This window comes from Vidua chalybeata, chromosome 8 (genome assembly GCF_026979565.1).
Source record: "Vidua chalybeata isolate OUT-0048 chromosome 8, bVidCha1 merged haplotype, whole genome shotgun sequence".
Lineage (NCBI taxonomy): Eukaryota > Metazoa > Chordata > Aves > Passeriformes > Viduidae > Vidua > Vidua chalybeata.
Window position 1 is genome coordinate 4,922,637 of NC_071537.1, and position 17,782 is coordinate 4,940,418.

General features: G+C 42.5%; 1 protein-coding gene across 7 annotated transcripts in view; it reads left to right on the forward strand.

Moving 5' to 3' along the window:
• Positions 1-17,782, forward strand: part of FGFR2 (fibroblast growth factor receptor 2) — an 81,215-nt gene that overhangs the window by 43,823 nt on the left and 19,610 nt on the right. For 4 of the 7 annotated variants that reach the window (XM_053948912.1, XM_053948910.1, XM_053948913.1 and 1 more), the window contains 3 exons: positions 7,233-7,423; positions 8,266-8,413; positions 12,274-12,470. In XM_053948912.1, coding sequence (XP_053804887.1) covers positions 7,233-7,423; positions 8,266-8,413; positions 12,274-12,470 — 536 coding nt within the window. Of the gene's footprint in view, positions 1-7,232; positions 7,424-8,265; positions 8,414-9,991; positions 10,137-12,273; positions 12,471-17,782 lie in introns of all 7 variants that reach the window. The other 3 variants (XM_053948911.1, XM_053948915.1, XM_053948917.1) reach the window with 1 other exon arrangement.

Below are 17,782 nucleotides of genomic sequence, written 5' to 3' on the forward strand. Positions count from 1 at the left end.
CAAGAAGTGCCTCAAATTTGTGTAAAAGGCTTCTAAATTAAAGGACAAAGATAATGGTGAGGGAGGTTGGCCCCAGGTCCTTGTGCCAGGTTCACTGGAGCTCCAGCTGCAGCAATGCCCCTTTGAGCTTTGGCCACCAAAATGATTTCTTCAAGTAGTGTTGAGCCAGTAGGAAGTGCTGCACATGGAGACTCCTGCTGTTCTGGAACATGGAGTAGCACAAACCATTTGTTGGCTAATGCCTGCTGGTTAAAAGATGCCAAAATTTGTAAGGTGTGATATCATCAGTACTGGTAGTGCTGGTCTGATCCATAAGCTGTTCTGCAAGTCTGCCTGAGAGGCTCCTGCTCTTTATCAAGTGTTCTTGCCAGGGACGGTCTTTATCTCTTGCTGTTTTATGACAGTGATGTTAATCCTTCCAGCCTTCAAGCATCTTGTGATTTTGCAGAGCTTAGGAAGAGAGCATCATCCCTAACTTGCTGTGGGCTCTACCTTGGCGTGTGTAAATTACCCAGGAAGTGATGATTTGAGGGGTTTGTCTTTGTGTCTGTTTAAATGGAACATGACAGTTGAGCAGCACTTCTGAATTGGCTGAAAACAACATGCAGAGCCTCATCTTGTGCAGAGAGAAACCCAAAGTGACGTGCAGCTGGTGGAGCCTGCTCAGCTCCTGGCCCAGGAACGTCTGGCACGTGACATTTATTAGCAGAGGTGTTCTGCCTACACCTGCCTGGTTCTTTCTGATCTTCTGAAAGAGCAGCCAGCACTCAGCCTTCCTCCTCCATGCCATGGAGCAAATGGTGGAGTTAGGAGTGTTCTGATTCCAGGATTTCAGAGAGCACAGGTTCCCCTAAGCAATGGATTTGTGCTGGGGAGAGGAAGTGGAGGTTTGCTTGGCTCGTGTGTAGAGAGCTACCTTGAAGGAGGAAATTCCTGTGGGGGCTGGCATGTCTTTGGCTGGACCCCTTCTACACCTCTCTGCCTCAGGGTGTGGAGTGCAAGTGTGGTTCCAAATGGGGTCCAGTGTATGAACTTGGAAAATGCTGGATTTATACAGAAATCCAAGCTGCAATTCCTCTTGCTGGAGTTGCTCCTGGAACTCACCTCAGAAAGGCTCTCTAATTCAGAGAAAAATGATTAATTCAGCCTCTGAGTGCTTGTGAATGGATTTGCAGTTAGTGTAGGTGGGATCTTTCAAGATCCTTGCAAACTGGCTCCTTTGCAGCCAGCTAGCACAGGATAGAAACCTGAAACTCATCGCTCACTGAACAGCAAGGGTTTAATAATCTTACAATCTTTCTTCTAATATTTGATATTTAGCCCAAATAGATGCTGATCAGGCACTGATATCCTGTGGCTGACCCTTTGGCTTTAGTAAATGCTCCAATCCTGTAGCAGGTACCCCTATCACCAAAACCAGCAGCAGAGCCAGCAGTAACAGTGCCTACATGTACAGTCTCAACAGGGATGTCAAAAAAGGAGCACAGAGAGAGAGTGGCTTGCACAGATGGAGGGAGTAGTTCCCTCAGACTGTGACTGAAATGGTCACTAGTGCCACTTCTGGGAGCAAATCAAGTTTCAGCTCGGAGGTGTTGTGGGGTGCACTGTGGGAAGCTGGAGCTACACCCGAGAGGTTTCACATTCCTGCCTTCAGTGGTTAAGTCACCTGAAAAGTTACCATAGAACTGCCCTTCCTGATGGAGCAGTTTTGGTAATCCTGTGGGTATGGCTGGATGAGGGCATGAGGAAAGGGCTCTGGGTGTCCCAGATATAGGTGACACTGCTGGAGAGGGCTCTGGGTGTCCCAGAGATGGGTGACACTGCTGGAGAGGGCTCTGGGTGTCCCAGAGATGGGTGACACTGCTGGAGAGGGCTCTGGGTGTCCCAGAGATGGGTGGCACTGCTGGCTTCTCACTCTGTGAGGTCTGTGGGCCACTTGGTGGCACAAGGGATGTGTCAGGTGGCTTTACATCCCAAAGTGTCTCCCAAGGGAATGCCCAGATGTGACGTGCTGTTAATTCAGGCACGGAGCTGTGCTCCTCCATCAGCAGTGCTGCTCCCAGACCCAGCAGCCTTCTGAGATCTCCTGGGTTAGGTAGATGGTCCAGTGGAGATGGTGGGAAAGTGCTGCTCCTTGGTGAAGATGAAACATGAGGTCAGTCCAAGCCTGCAATGAAAAGGCTGTGGTTAATTTTTTAAGGCTTGCAACTCAATTTGAAAGTTTACTATGTGAAGCCAAAGCCAGTGCAAGAGGCTGTGATTACAGTCTGGCCTAAAATGCTGGAGGATGTTTTTGAGACCCATAATTTACAGCATAATTAGCATCTTCCAAAGCAACAGATGTTGCAGGTTCTGAGGGAAGGTGGCTGGGAGTGAATAGTGTTTTCTCCAAACAGGGTCCAGGCTGCTGCTGAATATTTCCCGAGCTTGGAGTCAGGCAAAATAAGCAGCTAGAGCTGAGGGTGCTGTGCTGACCAGGGCAAGAAGAGGGTATGACTGTGTTTTCAGTCAATACAGTGACAGCTAGAATTACTTCATTTCTCATTTAGTGATGACTGAATGCACAGAACCTCTCCCAGGAGCTATTGATTCAGAACTGGTGCTCAGAGGCATCATTTGAGGCATCCCTCTGTAGCTGCTCAGTGGCAGCCATCAAGATGAATCCTTAGAAGTCAGTAACATTTCAAAACTGTGATTAAAGGCTGTGATAAATGTGTCTAGCTAAAAATTAGGTAATTTTTTTTCTCCCTCACTTCCCCCCTTAATTGAGGATTTCTCCATTGTCCCCAGAACTCATGCTTGGTCTTGCATTTGCTATTAAGCTTTTATTTTTCTAGCCCACACTTGAATCACACATTTGCAAGGAGAGGAAACAAGCACATTCAAAAGCAGAAAGTAAGAGTAGTTTTCATTTTCTTTTTTGTCAATGAATCGGATGCCTTATGCAAAGCCCATTGAATTCCATGTGAGTTTTCCCCCTGACTTCAATGGGCTTTGGTTCTGGCTTTTAGCCCCCGTGAAAGGTCCTGAACTATCTGTGCTAGGGTGACAAGGAGGCTTGGAGAGACAATTCCCAGAGCTCTTCTCAGCCCCTGGCACAGCCAGGTTGCTAAGGAGACTTGGCCTGGCCAAGGTCCTGGAGCTCCCCCCTTCCGGGGTTTTTGTCTGCTGTCCCTGCCAAGGCTCTCTGGTGGCAGCAGTGCCACTCTCTCAGCCACAATCCCTCTCCACTGGCCTCTGACAGCAGCAATTCCTGCCCTGCCTCTCCCCTCTGCCGGCGTGCTTGGCGAGCAGCCTCCCTTGCCATGGCTGTTCCATCCTGCTCCAGGGCTGGAGCGATGGGCTTGTGTCTGCTGGTCTCCCTTGGCTCTGAGAGCTGGGGCTTGGCACCTGCCACCCACCTCCACACCCCAGCATCTCCACCTCCTGGGTTGTTTCACTGTCCTCTTTCTCTTCTCTCTCCTTTACCCTGCCCAGCAAAAAAAAAAAAAAAAAAAAGGAAATAAAGCCAAGGATGGGGAAGACATGAGCCCCTTTTGTAGGAATCCTCTGTTCAGGGCTTAAATTCCTTAAGGAGCCTGTTCTCAGGATTCCTTGTGAAGTGTGTAGGCTCCAACAGTCATTTCCAGTAGCAGGACAGGCTCCCAGCATCTCTAGGGGTCCTGCAGTGCTTGGAACTTCCTGGGGAGCTCCTTCCTTTGTGCCAGGTTTTTTGTGGTTTTTATTTTATTTTATTTTTTTTTTTTTGGAACTTGGCATTTTCCAGAATTCCTGGATTCTTTGTAGTTTTATCTCTTGGAGAGAGGTATTTGGAAGTTTTAACATTAACAGGCTAAATGACAGTTTCCTCTAAGCCTTTTGGGCAAGGTCTCTTTGTCAGTATCCCTTCAGATAGCAACTCTGTTTGTCTACAGATAAGTGAGCAGAAATGCTCAAGCCCTGGGCACTTTTATGGTGGTGTAAAATTTAGGTGCTTGTGGCCTTGACTCTGATCTATCTCATGTGAGCAATCATTTTGACTCTGTGTTTTGTAGATAACTAATTCCTCAGATGGGGATGATGTTGGGTTTGTATCTAAACTGCAAACTGGTATCTTGTCTCCTATGGCGGGATCCAGCACGAAGCATGTTGGGAGTGATTTTCTGTATTATAGCATATGTTTTTGACTTGATTTTATAACAAATCGTGTCATCAGTGAGGTTGTAACACTGAAATGTCAGTGCTCAGGCAGCATATATTTATTTCTCAAGGTGTTTCTTCAAAATTAATCAGCAAGAGGAATAGTGAAATCAGGTTCCAGAGCTATGAGATTTGCTGCCAGCTTGTTTTGTATGAAAATATTGTTTAAATGACTAGAGATGTATATGGTCACGATGTTTTAGTGATGATCCTGATTATAATTATTAGGTAATGATAATATCACTTTCACCAGCCTTAAAGATTTTTTTAAAGGCAACTTTGACTCCTTTGCTGGTGTTCAGTAAAAAGGAACATGCTGTTTCCATCTAATATTAGTGCAGCTAGTTGTTTGAGTGATGATATCTGCTTACAAATGTACAGCTTGTATTTTAAATGCTGAATAGTGATGTGAGATTTATGAATATGGCTTTGACAGTACCTGTGCTTAACAGAGTCCTTAGATGTGTGTGGGTTTGCAGAGAAATAGGATAACGTCAGGATGTTTTTGGATAATGTCCTGAAATGAGTATTTCCAGGAAAAGGTGCTGCACAGAATTAAGCTTGGTCATTGGTAATTAGTGGAAGTTTCTTTGTAGTTATTTTCCCCAATCCTGAGTGTATTTTGTGGGCTCTTTGGACCCCAGGTTTGCCATGAAACCCTGCTGGATTTAATGGTGATGGTTTTGTTCTCCTGTGCTGTTGGCCTGTGTGGGCACAGGACTACTCCCCTCTGCTGAAGTGGAGGAGTTGGTGAACACTGATCCATGTGGGAAGGGCAACAAAAGTTTATTTTTAACACATTTCCCTTTAGAGAAGAAATTTCACAAATGGCCATACATATATACCCATCCACATGCACACACTTTAATTTTTTTAATGAAATTGGGAGCCAAGAGTGTGAGAACTCTGCTTTTACTCCTTTGCTTTGCCTCCTCTTTTTTTGGTAGAGGAAATGCTTGACAGTCATCAATAAAAGATTAAATCATTGATGGCTATCAGGATAAACGAAACACATCTCTTGTGTGGATGCTGGCATAGTAGGAACTTTTCCAAGATGTTTCAGGCCTCATTCTCTGGTTTGTTAAAGGGCAGAGAATAAGGTCACAAAGGAAATCAAACCCTGATGTGGAGAAATGAAACATGAGGCCTACTGACTTCTAAAAAACATTTTAAATAACATTCTCTAAGGTTTCATTTTATACCAAAGGCAGCTGTAATAAGTTTTGGAAGATGGTGTAAGGTTTCTATTAAAGAGAGATTTTTGCTTGCTGTTTTTGTACCCAAATGAAGGAATGAGGGTGATGGAATTAGAGCTTATTTAGTATAAGGTGAGAAACTAAAAGTTCTCTCCAGAACTGTAAAATAATAATTTATATGTTCTACTGCAATTTACAAATTAAAAAATATGAAACTGTTCCTAGATCTTCGAAAATGACACACATAGCCATGGAATAATTTAGTAACTGCAATTCAAATGCACTTTTGCCACAAGTAAAATAAGACTGCTGCTTTGTAGTGTGCTGCCAGCATAGCCTCAGTGAATAAATTCCCAGTAGATGTTTGCTGCATGCCAAATATATTGGACTGTATAAAAGATCCCATTGTTCAATGGCATCATTATTTGCTATTATACTCACAATGTTTGCTTGTGAAACAATTTATTGGAGACAAGTATGTTTAAGAAAGAACGCTTGGTTTGAAATTCAGCTGATTTGGCTTGTAATGTCAGAGCTTTTACAGTGTATAGCCTCTAAAAATAAATATTTAGGTCTGCTATTTTTTACTTATTTTTGGAAGAATTCCTGGAGCAGGGGAGAATGGGGAGCTGAGGCTGGGGATAGCCAGTGAGCCATAGATTCATAGAATTGTTTAGGTTGGAAAAGCCCCCTAAAGTCATTGAGTCCAACCATTAACCCAGCAGTGCCAAGGCCACCACTAAACCACGTCCCCAGGTGTCACATCTACACACATGACCTTTAGATGTCCTCCCTGGGCAGCCTGTTCTAAAGCTGGGCAAGCCTTTTGGTGAGGGAATTTTCCATGATATCCAATCCAAACCTCCCCTGGCACAACCTGAGGCCACTTCCTCTCTTCCTGTCACTTGTCACCTGCCACCTGTGAGAAATGCCCGACTCCCACCTGGCTAAAACATCCTGTCAGGGAGTTGTAGAGAATGAGAAGGTCCCTCCTGAACCTCCTTTTCTCCAGGCTAAACAACCCCAATTCCCTCAGCTGCTCCCCATGAGAGGTTGCCTGAAAACGTGTGAGAAATGCTTATGCATGGGCATCGATTAGAAGCAAAATTAGCTCACATTAAATACACTTCAGTTTTCCAGAGAGCTCTGTATTTGTCTGTGTCTTGGTGAGAACAAGAATGAAGCAGTGTTTCTGCTGCTGTGTCTGGGTGGTGGTGGTGGCACCACTGATTGGAGCATTTTAGGAAGCTGAGCTGCCTAGTTTGTGCATCCTGCATGCTGAGGCTTCTGACGCTACTTTTGAGAAATTCCTTTTGGCTTATTTTAACACCTTTTAAATCAATAATTATTCAAAATTAATCAATAATATTTCTTCTTAATGTGTGTCAATAATATTTCTTCTTAATCAAAAAGAATCAATTAATTAATCAAAAATTAACCAATAATATTTCTTCTTAATGTGTGGAGGTCTAGTCGGGTCAAGACGCTTTAGAACTCAGAGGTAACTTAATTACGGTAGCTTAAAAAAACCCAAAAGGAGATGTTTTACCTAATTAGGGCTGAGTTAAACCATGGAAAATGAGCAAAGTGTTTAAGCAGGGTTTTCCCCCCTCCCCCCAAATGGCTATTCTTTAAATTACAAGTGTAGCTCTCAAGCCATCTCCTTTGAACTGCAGGTTTTGTTACACGCTTTGGCTGCGGTGTTATTTCGGAGGAGTCAGCCAACAGGCTTACAGGGCTTTTTGGCTGGGGTTCACTTACAGTTTTCTTGGCAGCCCTGCTTATTTATGCATCTTTATTTCTCTCTCTCTCTCTCTCTCTCTCTTGCTCCTTCTCCGCCGTTCCCTGCTGGAGCAGAGCGCTCCCCGCACCGGCCCATCCTGCAGGCGGGGCTCCCCGCCAACGCCTCCGCCGTGGTCGGGGGGGACGTGGAGTTTGTCTGCAAGGTCTACAGCGATGCCCAGCCCCACATCCAGTGGATAAAGCACGTGGAGAGGAACGGCAGTAAATACGGGCCAGATGGGCTGCCTTATCTCCAGGTTTTAAAGGTGAGGATTCGCAGATGCCGGCAGCGGTGATGCCTTCTTTACAGCGTGGTGTAAATCCAAGGATTTTGAGTTCTGAGCTTCTTTTGAAAGTGGAGATGTTAGAAGTGAAATGATGAGTTAGATAAACATTTGCTTGTCCGAATGCTAACTGTGCAACTTATAGATACTGTTTTGCTCCTTTTTGCTTCCATGAAAAATCCTTTATATCTGAATGTTTCAGGCATGACTTTTTGTCCAGAAAAAAATGAAAATCCTTCTAAAGAACATCATTGGCATTTTTGTATGGGTAGAAAGCATCCAAAACATACCTGGGACAATCTACTCCATTTCTTTCATGTTTCTTCATCCTTTTGATTTCAAAGAAACATGGCAGCTGCTGCCAAAAGCTTGCTGGAGGACTGGGCTGTCTGGATGCTGAGCCTGCAGAGATGTCTGGTTTGGAGCAGTGTATTGGTACTGTCATACCTGCCAGTCTGGAGCAAGCCTGACCAGGGAAACTGAAGCTTTCTAAGCTGGGTGGCATTGCCAAAACTCTGTCAGGCAGGACAGCCAGCTCTGTACCTGCTTGTCCCACACAGTACCTGCCTAGGTGGATTCTTTTTCCCCCCACGCTGCTGTTTTCTAACTCCTCGTGTGATGCTGCGGATGTAAGAAAACCAAACAACAACAACCAAAAGGAAAAAAAAAAAAAACAAAACAACAAATTCCAACCCCAAACCTTTCAATGTTTAGAAGCTGATGTGGAATATTCTGGTGACGTGTTGGTGGTGGGACCATAGACAGATCGGTGTCCATTCTGGGCAGCAGTGACGTTGTTCTCCTGTGTTATTGGTCTGTTCTAGCACTCGGGGATAAATAGTTCCAATGCTGAAGTGCTGACACTGTTCAATGTGACAGAGGCGGACGCTGGAGAATATATTTGTAAGGTCTCCAATTATATAGGGGAGGCCAACCAGTCTGCCTGGCTCTCTGTTCTGCCAAGCATACAAGGTAACAATGTTTTTTAAAGCAAGCTGGAAAAAATGGTGCTTTGGGAGACTGCAGGCAGCTTGTAGGATACTCTCTGGCCTTGGTGGTATATGTGCAATCCTCCTTTGGTGATGCAGCTGGTGTTACACCAGCAGCCATGGAAAAATTCCCACAATATTCTCTGTACCAGAAGCACTGCTTTGGTTTCTGTTTGCTGATCTTTATTCTCTCTTTGTTGTCTTTGTGTCTGCGTGTGTTGAACAGTTTTGTTGATTCTGCATACTCTACAGTTCACACCAAGGGTACTCCTTGAATAATGTAATTACAGCCTAGCTGTGTGTATTTATATATACACATAGGTGTGTATATATATGACCTGTTCACATAAAAACCCCCTGGAGCACAAGTCAGGTCAGTTTAGTCACTGACTAAACTGTGACTGTGCAGGTGGGAGGATTTTTCCAGGTCTTACTCACCTGTTACTAACTGGGTTTTACTCAGCAGTAACAATAAAGGCAGGCAACCGTGTGACTGCAGCCTACAATTAAATTTACCTCAAAATTGTCCAATTAAAAGGTATTTATTCCCTGATTGTGTATTTCAAAGTAACATTTTTTAATGGAATAGAGTTCAAAAGTAGCGAACATTAATTTCTCTAAACCTCCATCACTGAGATCTTGATGCTGATGCCCTGATGTGCCTATCTTGGCGCAGCTGGGAAGTTCCAGGCCTAAGATTTACTCCATTTGTATGAGTTTGGATAATCACTGGTACTTGGATTGGTGCACAATGTCAAGCAATAAGTCTGGAAAATGACTAGTAAAAAATGCAGAATGTGCAGAGTTTTTTTTTTTCCCCTCAATCTTTAAGATGTAGAAAAATATATTTCATTTCTATCTCCTTGTTCTCAAACCTTTGAAGTCTTTTCTCTCCCACCTGTGAGAGCCACAACTGAACAAGATCTCTGATTTCTGAGCAAGAGTTGGGATACTTTTCACTGTGCTTCTAGGCAAGCCATCAAATATTTCCAGATTTGAGATTTAAACAAGATTTGGCAACTCTTCACACTGTACAGTAGTAGTTACTACTCAAAAGTGCAGTGCAGCGGGTGATGCAAGGATCGTACAATCTAAGACAGCTACAAAGTTGTCTTTTGAACAGAATTCACCCCTTTTTTATCATTTTAGAGTATACTTTTATGGTAAATTCTTTCCTCTGAAACAGGTCTCTACACGTGAAGGATCCCACATTCTGTCCTACTTTGTTTTCTCTATGTTTTCATTCAACTTTTTCTTGTCATAAAAGAAGAAGGAAAAGAAAAAAAAAAGATTTGTGGGTGAATTTTTCCATGTCTTTTCATTGCATGCATGTTTAGGTGGTGAGTTTAGGTCTGGTGAAGGGTGTTGATTACTTTCTGAGGTGAGCTGGGACCTGTTGGTAAACGCCTTTTGGATGAGGGATTGTGGATGGGGAAGGAGCTTTGCATCTCTCCACCTCTGCCTTTACCAAGTGCAAAGCCCTGTGGCTCCATCTCCCTATCCACAAAAATTCTCTCAGTGTCTAGCTTTTTCTCTTGCTTCCCTCTTGTTTTTTTTTTAGGCTGCCGGTGTTAACACCACGGACAAAGAAATTGAGGTTCTCTATATACGGAATGTAACTTTTGAGGATGCTGGGGAGTATACATGCTTGGCGGGTAATTCTATTGGGATATCCTTTCACACTGCATGGTTGACAGTTCTGCCAGGTATACACTGCTCTCTTTCTGTGGTTTTTCCTCTTTTTTTCCCCCCCCTCCCCTTGTTGATTGCTGAAGAATTAGCACGGCTTCTGTCTCAAAAAAAGGACTTTTACAATGATTTTGGTTTTTTTAAGCATGGTTTTCTCTAGCGAGTTGTTCTGTTATGTGTTTGCAACTCCAGAAACCAAACAAAAACAACAACCAAAAAGGGAGTGGAGTGTGTAGCTATTCCACTTAATTGAAATGCTTTTAGATCATCAGAAATGCTAAGGAGCTGCATTTCCTTAGCACTTCAGTGAGACAACTGAAAATCAGCCCATAAATCATTGTAAACTTTGTCAAGAGGATGAAATTCAGTTTGTTATGAAGTTTGGAACTAATTTGGCCATAGTTATGCACTGGCTCATTAAAATGCCTGAGCTGTTCAGTGTACTTCAATTCACTTTTACCTATCATGCAAATCTCTCATGGAAATTCCAATTTCATTGCCAGAGGATCATGTACAGAAGCAGTGCCTTCCATATCTTGGGAATCGGCTCCGTGCATCTTTAAACATTGCATGCTCTAAGGAAACAAGTAGCCATTTGCTTTTACTGCAAAGCATGTCTTGCTGTTCTGGGGTTGATGATGTTTCTGTCCTTAAAAGAAACAAACATCAATGTGCTTTATTGCCTGAAAATTATTATCAGCTGTTAGAAGATGTAACCGTAGTTGGTTTTGACATTAGTCAAATTTTCTCATTTAAAACTGTTGGCAGCTGCCTCAGGAGTTCCTTTGGAAAAAAACATGAACTACCTGAGGTTTGCTGGGTCATCTTGTGCTTAACATTTATTAATTGTTAATCCTAAGTAAGAGGTACAACAAAACCTGCATGTGCGTATTGCTGAGGCTCACAGTGTGGGAGTTAAAGGTTCCCACTGTCTGCAGATAATTTCTTACCTTTTATTGAAATCTATTGAACAAGGCAGCTTTATTCCATCTCACTCTGACCTGAACCCTGAGCCTGTGAGGTGTCACCAAGCAGGCAGAGCAGTGCTTGTGTAGAGCTTGCTTCTGCTGGCAGTGTTTGCATTTTGCAAGTGCTTGAACAGCATTTTTTTTTTAACCAATTTTCTTGAACAAAGTATTTTTCTAAGCCTGGAAAGGCACAAGAAAATTTCAGCTTGAAACGTGCATTGCTTGCGGAGTGACCGCTGATGGCTGTGGAATGCTGTTTATCCGGGGGTTGAATCCCAGATAAGGGATTAGGGACACTGTTTGCACATATAACTGTCTTGGAGATAGCTTCAAAATGGTTTCAATCAGAGTAACAGCTCTGTAGAACCACTCCCTCCCAAATCTAATCTCATAGGCCAGTAACCACTGATGAGGTTACTGCAGTCCTCGCAGAAGAGGGCTCGTTAATTAACGTGCTGCTGCCAATTCGTTTTTCACTTCAATTATGCTTTTTAATCCAGCACTGGGCTCCTCAAAGGACCTCAGGGGAGTTGGGCACCCAGCATGAAGCACAGCTGGACAGCCAGCTCCTTGAAACCCTTTTGAAACCCCTAAGCTGAGTTTATAGACATGAGGGGGGACTGATTCATCCTCCCTCCCCTCTGTATTTTGAGATCCTACTGCAAATTTTGAATAAACAGGCAGACTCAAGCAGGCTCAAGCCCAAACATTTATTTTCAAATTTAGACACTTTTCATTCAGGCTAGCTAATTCACAGTTTTATCTTTAGATGTGCTTTTGTGTGGCTCACAAGAATTGCAGTGCTTTTGCATTTTGACTCGAGTAACAAAATGAACCTGAGCCTAGTTTGAACTGTTTTTTCTTCCCTCTAAAATTATCCTTGATCATGCAATATTTCAATGAATATGTACGTACCTACCTAGGCAGACACGTGTATATGTTTGTGTATGCATATATAGATGCACAAGCTCACACCCAGTGCAAACTGAAAAATCAAAACAGTAATCTGGAAAAAAGAATTGCTCTCAGGTTACAAGATGGCCTAAACATCCAGTGCTCTGAATATCACACAAGAATTGGTTATATTTTATATTTTACCATTACTTGCTCCAAGTGCTGTGCCGAACGCTGCCCTGTTTGCTAACCCTGTGGCATGATTGTTCCCTCCTGAAACCTTCTCATCCAGCTCCTGAGAAAGAAAAGGAATACCCAACCTCTCCAGACTACCTGGAAATAGCAATTTACTGCATAGGGGTGTTCCTGATAGCCTGCATGGTGCTGACAGTGATCCTGTGCCGCATGAAGAACACCACCAAGAAGCCGGATTTCAGCAGCCAGCCCGCTGTCCACAAGCTGAGCAAGCGAATCCCCCTGCGCAGACAGGTAACAGAAAGTAGATAAAGAGTTTCAAAAAACTTTTTTTTACCCCAACCACTAAGCCAGCACATCCTCCTGCTGAGGAAAGGGAAGTGAAGAAGGGAATTAATAAATGGCGGCAGATTGCGGTAGGGGTGGGATAGAGAGAACGTCTTAGCACAGCGATGGGTGTCTCAAGGAAATCAGGGTAGGGCTGTTAGGGAGGGGAGAAATGCAAAAACTGAAATGTTTTCTGTATTAGCAGTCTGTAGGTGAGGAAAAAAAATGTATTTCAAGTATTTTGGGGCCTGACCCCACAGGTTGTAGGAGTCAATGGAAAAAATGTTACTGCCTCAATGGGCTTTGGAACAGAATCCTGTTTAATTGTCTATTTATGATGTTTCTAAGGTGGTTATTATTGTGGTAACTAGGTACCAGATACAGAGAGGTATTTTTCAGGGAGACTTTTGAAGACTGAAGGTAGGGAGTTTCATAGCCAGGCCTCCAGAAAACAGCCCAAAATAGAAAAAAGACTGTAATAAAGTGAAAATAGGGGAGATACTATATCAGATCTTGGACAGATTGATTAAGATAACGATGTTTTTGAGTAAGAAACAAAAGCAAGTGCCAGATTCAAAATTCACACAACAGCATCACATGAAATATATTTTACAATTGTTTGTGGCTGGCAATGAGCAATTCTGGAGAGGGTGATGCCACGAGCAACAAACCAGTTAAACAAGTAACAGGACTTTGGCTTTATCACAGGCCACCACTTGCCAAAACAGCCTCCATTCCCACACACTGTCCTCTCCTGAAGGATTTGTGATGCTTTTAGAAGCTGGAGCTTAATAGGTTTTGATTTTCTTGCAATAGGTCTTGAGGCCAGACCTCTGCACCCCCAGGTTTCAGGCCTGCAGGATGGGGGATGTTGGAATCTGAGGCTGGGGTTCACCTCAGCAGCCAAAAAAACTCTGTCTATGGGGGTTGGAGCCAGGCTCTGGCCAGGGAACTGGGATGTGAGGGTTCACTTTGTGTCCATCTGCACCATGAGTAAGTGGTGCAGGATTTCTGCAGATTTGTTTTTACAGCCTGTCCAGAATATTGTCACTGTCTGAGTAATACATGTACCTTAAAAAGGGTTCTTCAGCATGGGTAAGTATTTGAAATGACATGCATGGGCACTCAGAGTGGGAGATTCTGAACAACATTACATTTTTCTGGACCTTTGTTTCATGGTGTCTGAATTTCCTTGGTTAAAAATACCAGGGAGTGGAATGCTTTAGCTACCTTCCTCTGAATTCAGTATTTTACAGAATCTTGAGGTGAGGCACCTGAATTACCTGAACTTTTTTTTCAATCTGAAAGATATTTGATTTGTCTTATGTGCAAAAAATGTTAATTCTTTTTTTTACCTGACCTTTATTGCCACTTTAGGATGTTTTTTGGGAATTTTTTGTGGCTTTTTTTTAAATTTTGTTGGTTTGTGGTTTTTTTTTTTTTTTTGGTTTTTTTTTTTTGTTTGTTGTGTTTTTTTTTTGGTTTTTTTTTTTTTTTTTTTTTTTTTGTAACTTGATTTTACTCATTTGCTTGAGTATCAATGGGACAAAGAGGGACTTTTCACTCTGAGTGTGTCAGAAAGAGTGATGAGAAGCCCTCAGCTCAATATTCACACATCTCTCTGGCTAGAAATCTGTGTCTGTAGCTTTCTGGACAAAGGAGGCCTTTCAGATGTTGTGTGCTTAGCCAGAGAGAGAGATACATATCAACTTCTTAGATAGAAGACATTTATTAGATTTCTGCCTGAATATAAAAGCCTGAATATAAAAATGACTCAGAGACAAGTTGATGGTATAAAAAATACCTAGGGTTTGGTGTGAGCTCAGTTGTGTCAGCTGGAAATGGTTCCTCGGGGAGCAGAGTGTTATTTCATTTCATGTGACAGCAGTGCCAACCACTGCCCTCACTTTAGCTATTTATCCTTAAATGATGCAATATGGACCTTCTCCAAAGCTATTGTTTTCACAGAGGAAAGAAACTGTCTTACAACATGTTTGTCACGTTGGGTTTTATCAATTTATTTCAGTATTTTTACATTTTTTTAGCTGAAATGGCATTTTGATTTTAAAACTGGGAATACTTTTTTTTAAAAAAAAGATTTATATTTGATAGTGCAAATGCTATTTCAACCCCCAAGCAAAAATCCCACTACTCCCAATTGTTCCTGGTACTGCTTTGTTAGCAGCAGTTGCTCATTGAAGGTCTCTCTGCTTTTGTGTCTGCATGGAAGAAAATGTAACTACTGTAAGCATTGTCTGAAATCTGTACTTCTGATTTGATGATTTCACTGGTCAGTTTGCAAAGGCAGGATGAGACAAGAAGTCCCTGAAGATTTGCTTGTGAATATTCCTTCATTTCTCCTTGGTGCTGAGGCTGCAGCAGCACTTCAGTTTCTGCATCTTTTAAATCTGGTTTTGGATTTCAGGGCTGTTGTCACAAGCGAAGAATTGAAAAATAATCCAGATGTTTTATTTAAAGGGTGTGTGTTTCTGGATCATTCAAGCCTGTTTTATTGTGCCACCAAGCTCACTTTGTGTCAGTTTATTTGTATTTCAGGGGATTGCATTTAAACTTGGTGGGGTTTTGTCACTAAACCTTTATTTATCTGTGGATCACAGGAGGTTTGCCTTTGTGCTGTGTGTGGGAGGGATGAGGATGGGAGGGAACAAGATGGCAGGTAGGCTGTGAGCATGGGGCTGGATCCAGGGCTGGGTGATGGGATTTGTTGGAATTCCAGAGAAATGACGCCACAGATTGGGAAATTCTTGATATTTTTTTAAAAGCTCTTCTGCTGCTGGGTCAGGGTCCCTGAGGATCTGGGCTGGAAAATAATCCTGGTTCACAGAGAGACGTTTGCACAGCTCTGATGCCATCTTGTCTAAGCAGGAGAAGAGTCTTGCTGAGTAACATATGGTTTGGTTTGGATCCTCCTGCACTGTTTAGCCTGAGCCACCACAGGATTTTATCATTCCCCGCATGCAGGCATTTTTTCCCTGCCAAAATGCAGTTCTATTCGCATTCGCAGGAAGGGTCAGGATGAAGTCAGGAATTATCAGTTCCCACCCCCTACAATCCTCATCCTCACCAGGATCTGGTACTTAGTTTTCAGGTTTTTCCAGGGAAATCCAGCAGGATTCTCTTTTCATCAAAGCAGTTAAGTGTTACCTGCATGGAGGTACCAGCTTGAGAGGGAGGGGATGAAGAATTTGTGGGATTGAGCCTCACAAGCTGATTTGCAGGACAGGCTTTAAGTGAGAGGGCCACTGAACCAAAAGAGTACAAAGCAGCCTCCAATAGGATGTACATCTACTTTGTAGAACCTTTATTTTAACAGATAAATTGTAATTGAGGCAGACAAAAAGACAATGCCATCGCTTGTGACTTGCTCAAAGTCAAGTACAAATGTTTGTCATCACTAAAGGTTTTTGTCAGGGCTGTCACAGTCAATCTGTCAAATTTGGACCCCCTCAACATGCATGTGCCTTAAAGAGGAAGCAGTGATCTTTTTAATGCTTAGTATTTAAAATACACTCCCATTAATTTATGTCTATTGTTGTTGTTGTGGAGTCTAATCCTTCATAAAGATATAATGGGTGTATTTGAACAAAGACTGATCAGTTTAAAGCAAGGCTTGAGCTCACCCAGCAGAATAGTTCAAAATGGTAGTTCAATAATTCAAAATGATAATGGCAGCTGGAGTGTGAAAAAAAAGTGATCAGGAAAAGGGGAAGTAATGCAGTATTTCATGTAATATTGAGCAGTAAAATCATAACATTTTTAGAGGAATAGACGACAAAGTACAAAGATTAATACACAATTGTCAGTAAGATATTGTTGGATGGAATTTGCCTTAAATATTTATTTTATTTTTTTCTTTATGATTTTTTTTTAATGGAAACCACTGTCTTGTTTAGTGGTACTTACTGGATATGATTTTGTGTTTAAGTGTTTCCAAATGAGTGCTTTTCATGGAGGGGTGCTGCATGTGTTTTAAATGTCAGTACTTAACATTAGGATTACTCAGATCTGTGTAGTGCATTTAACCTTGTATTTTCCTGCATCTGGTCATTCAGATGGGCTGTTTCTACCAGCAGCTAACAGCATTATTTACTAATTATAATATACAAATATGAATATGATTTCAAATTAACTTTTACAGCAGAGCCTTCAAAAAGGCTGACAGTTATAGGAAATCACTGCATGCCTGCTAAAAAATCCCAGCATGAGTGCCAGAACTGACAGATCTAGGCTCCAGGACATGGTATGAATTATCAGTGGAGGAAAACACCCTTCATAATCAATTACAGACAATTACACACTGCTCTGCAGCTGATTTTGCCACATGGCATTTAAAGATTCCAGCAAAGATTTGTTTGTTTTAAATGCTTGGCTGCTTGGAAATGCTTGTAGAGCATTAACTGAGAGCTGATGAAGCACAGTGTGTTGGTCAGGGGAAGAAGATGTAGTTAAAATAAGGATATAATCATGCATTGATGGGTGAGGTTTGGGTGCAGTGGGCTTTTTCCTTCTCCAGTGCAGATTTGGAGCTGAAGGTCTGTCCGAGGCTGGTGCTGTTCTCACTCCTGGCTTGCTAAAAGCACAAAGGAAGCACACAAGGAATATTTTCTGTGGAGCTCTGCCTTCCTGTTGAGGTTAACATCTACCAAAATGGTTCTTTCAGTGCTGTGCTCAATTCAAGCTGACTTTCACCTTTCTTTCTTTAATTAAGAAATTAAATACCTCCCTAGAGCAGTGTCATCACTTAAAACAGGGTGTCAGCACACTGAGTGGGCCCCCAAGGTGTTTAATTCACCTGTGTCAGGTGAAACTGCATGGTGAGAGTTTGGAGAGCAGAGTTGCACGTGGCAAGCTGGAAAAAAGAAAAAAAATCATATAGAAAGCTGCCACTTAAATGTAGATTAAAGCTGACCATGTCTACTGACCTTGGAATAGGTAGGATTTTCCTCAGTCTTTTATAGTGTGCTCTAAGGCAGTGGAAAAAAAAATGCTCGAGGGAGGAGATCAAAGGTTAATTCTTTCTTATTGCAGGAAAGGTGAGAGGCCATTTCAAACCAGAAAATCCCCCCCAACCACAGGCCAGGCTGGGTTGGCTTCATCTTTTCTGGAGCGGATTTTTATAGCCCTTGAGCTCCTGTAACTCCTTGTAGTGCTCCAGTTAATCAATCAGGAGAATATTCCCTGGGAGTAGAGTCTATTTGTCTTCTCCCAGACATGGAACAGTTCCTCTGGATTTCTCATCATTCTTCTCCACGTTAATG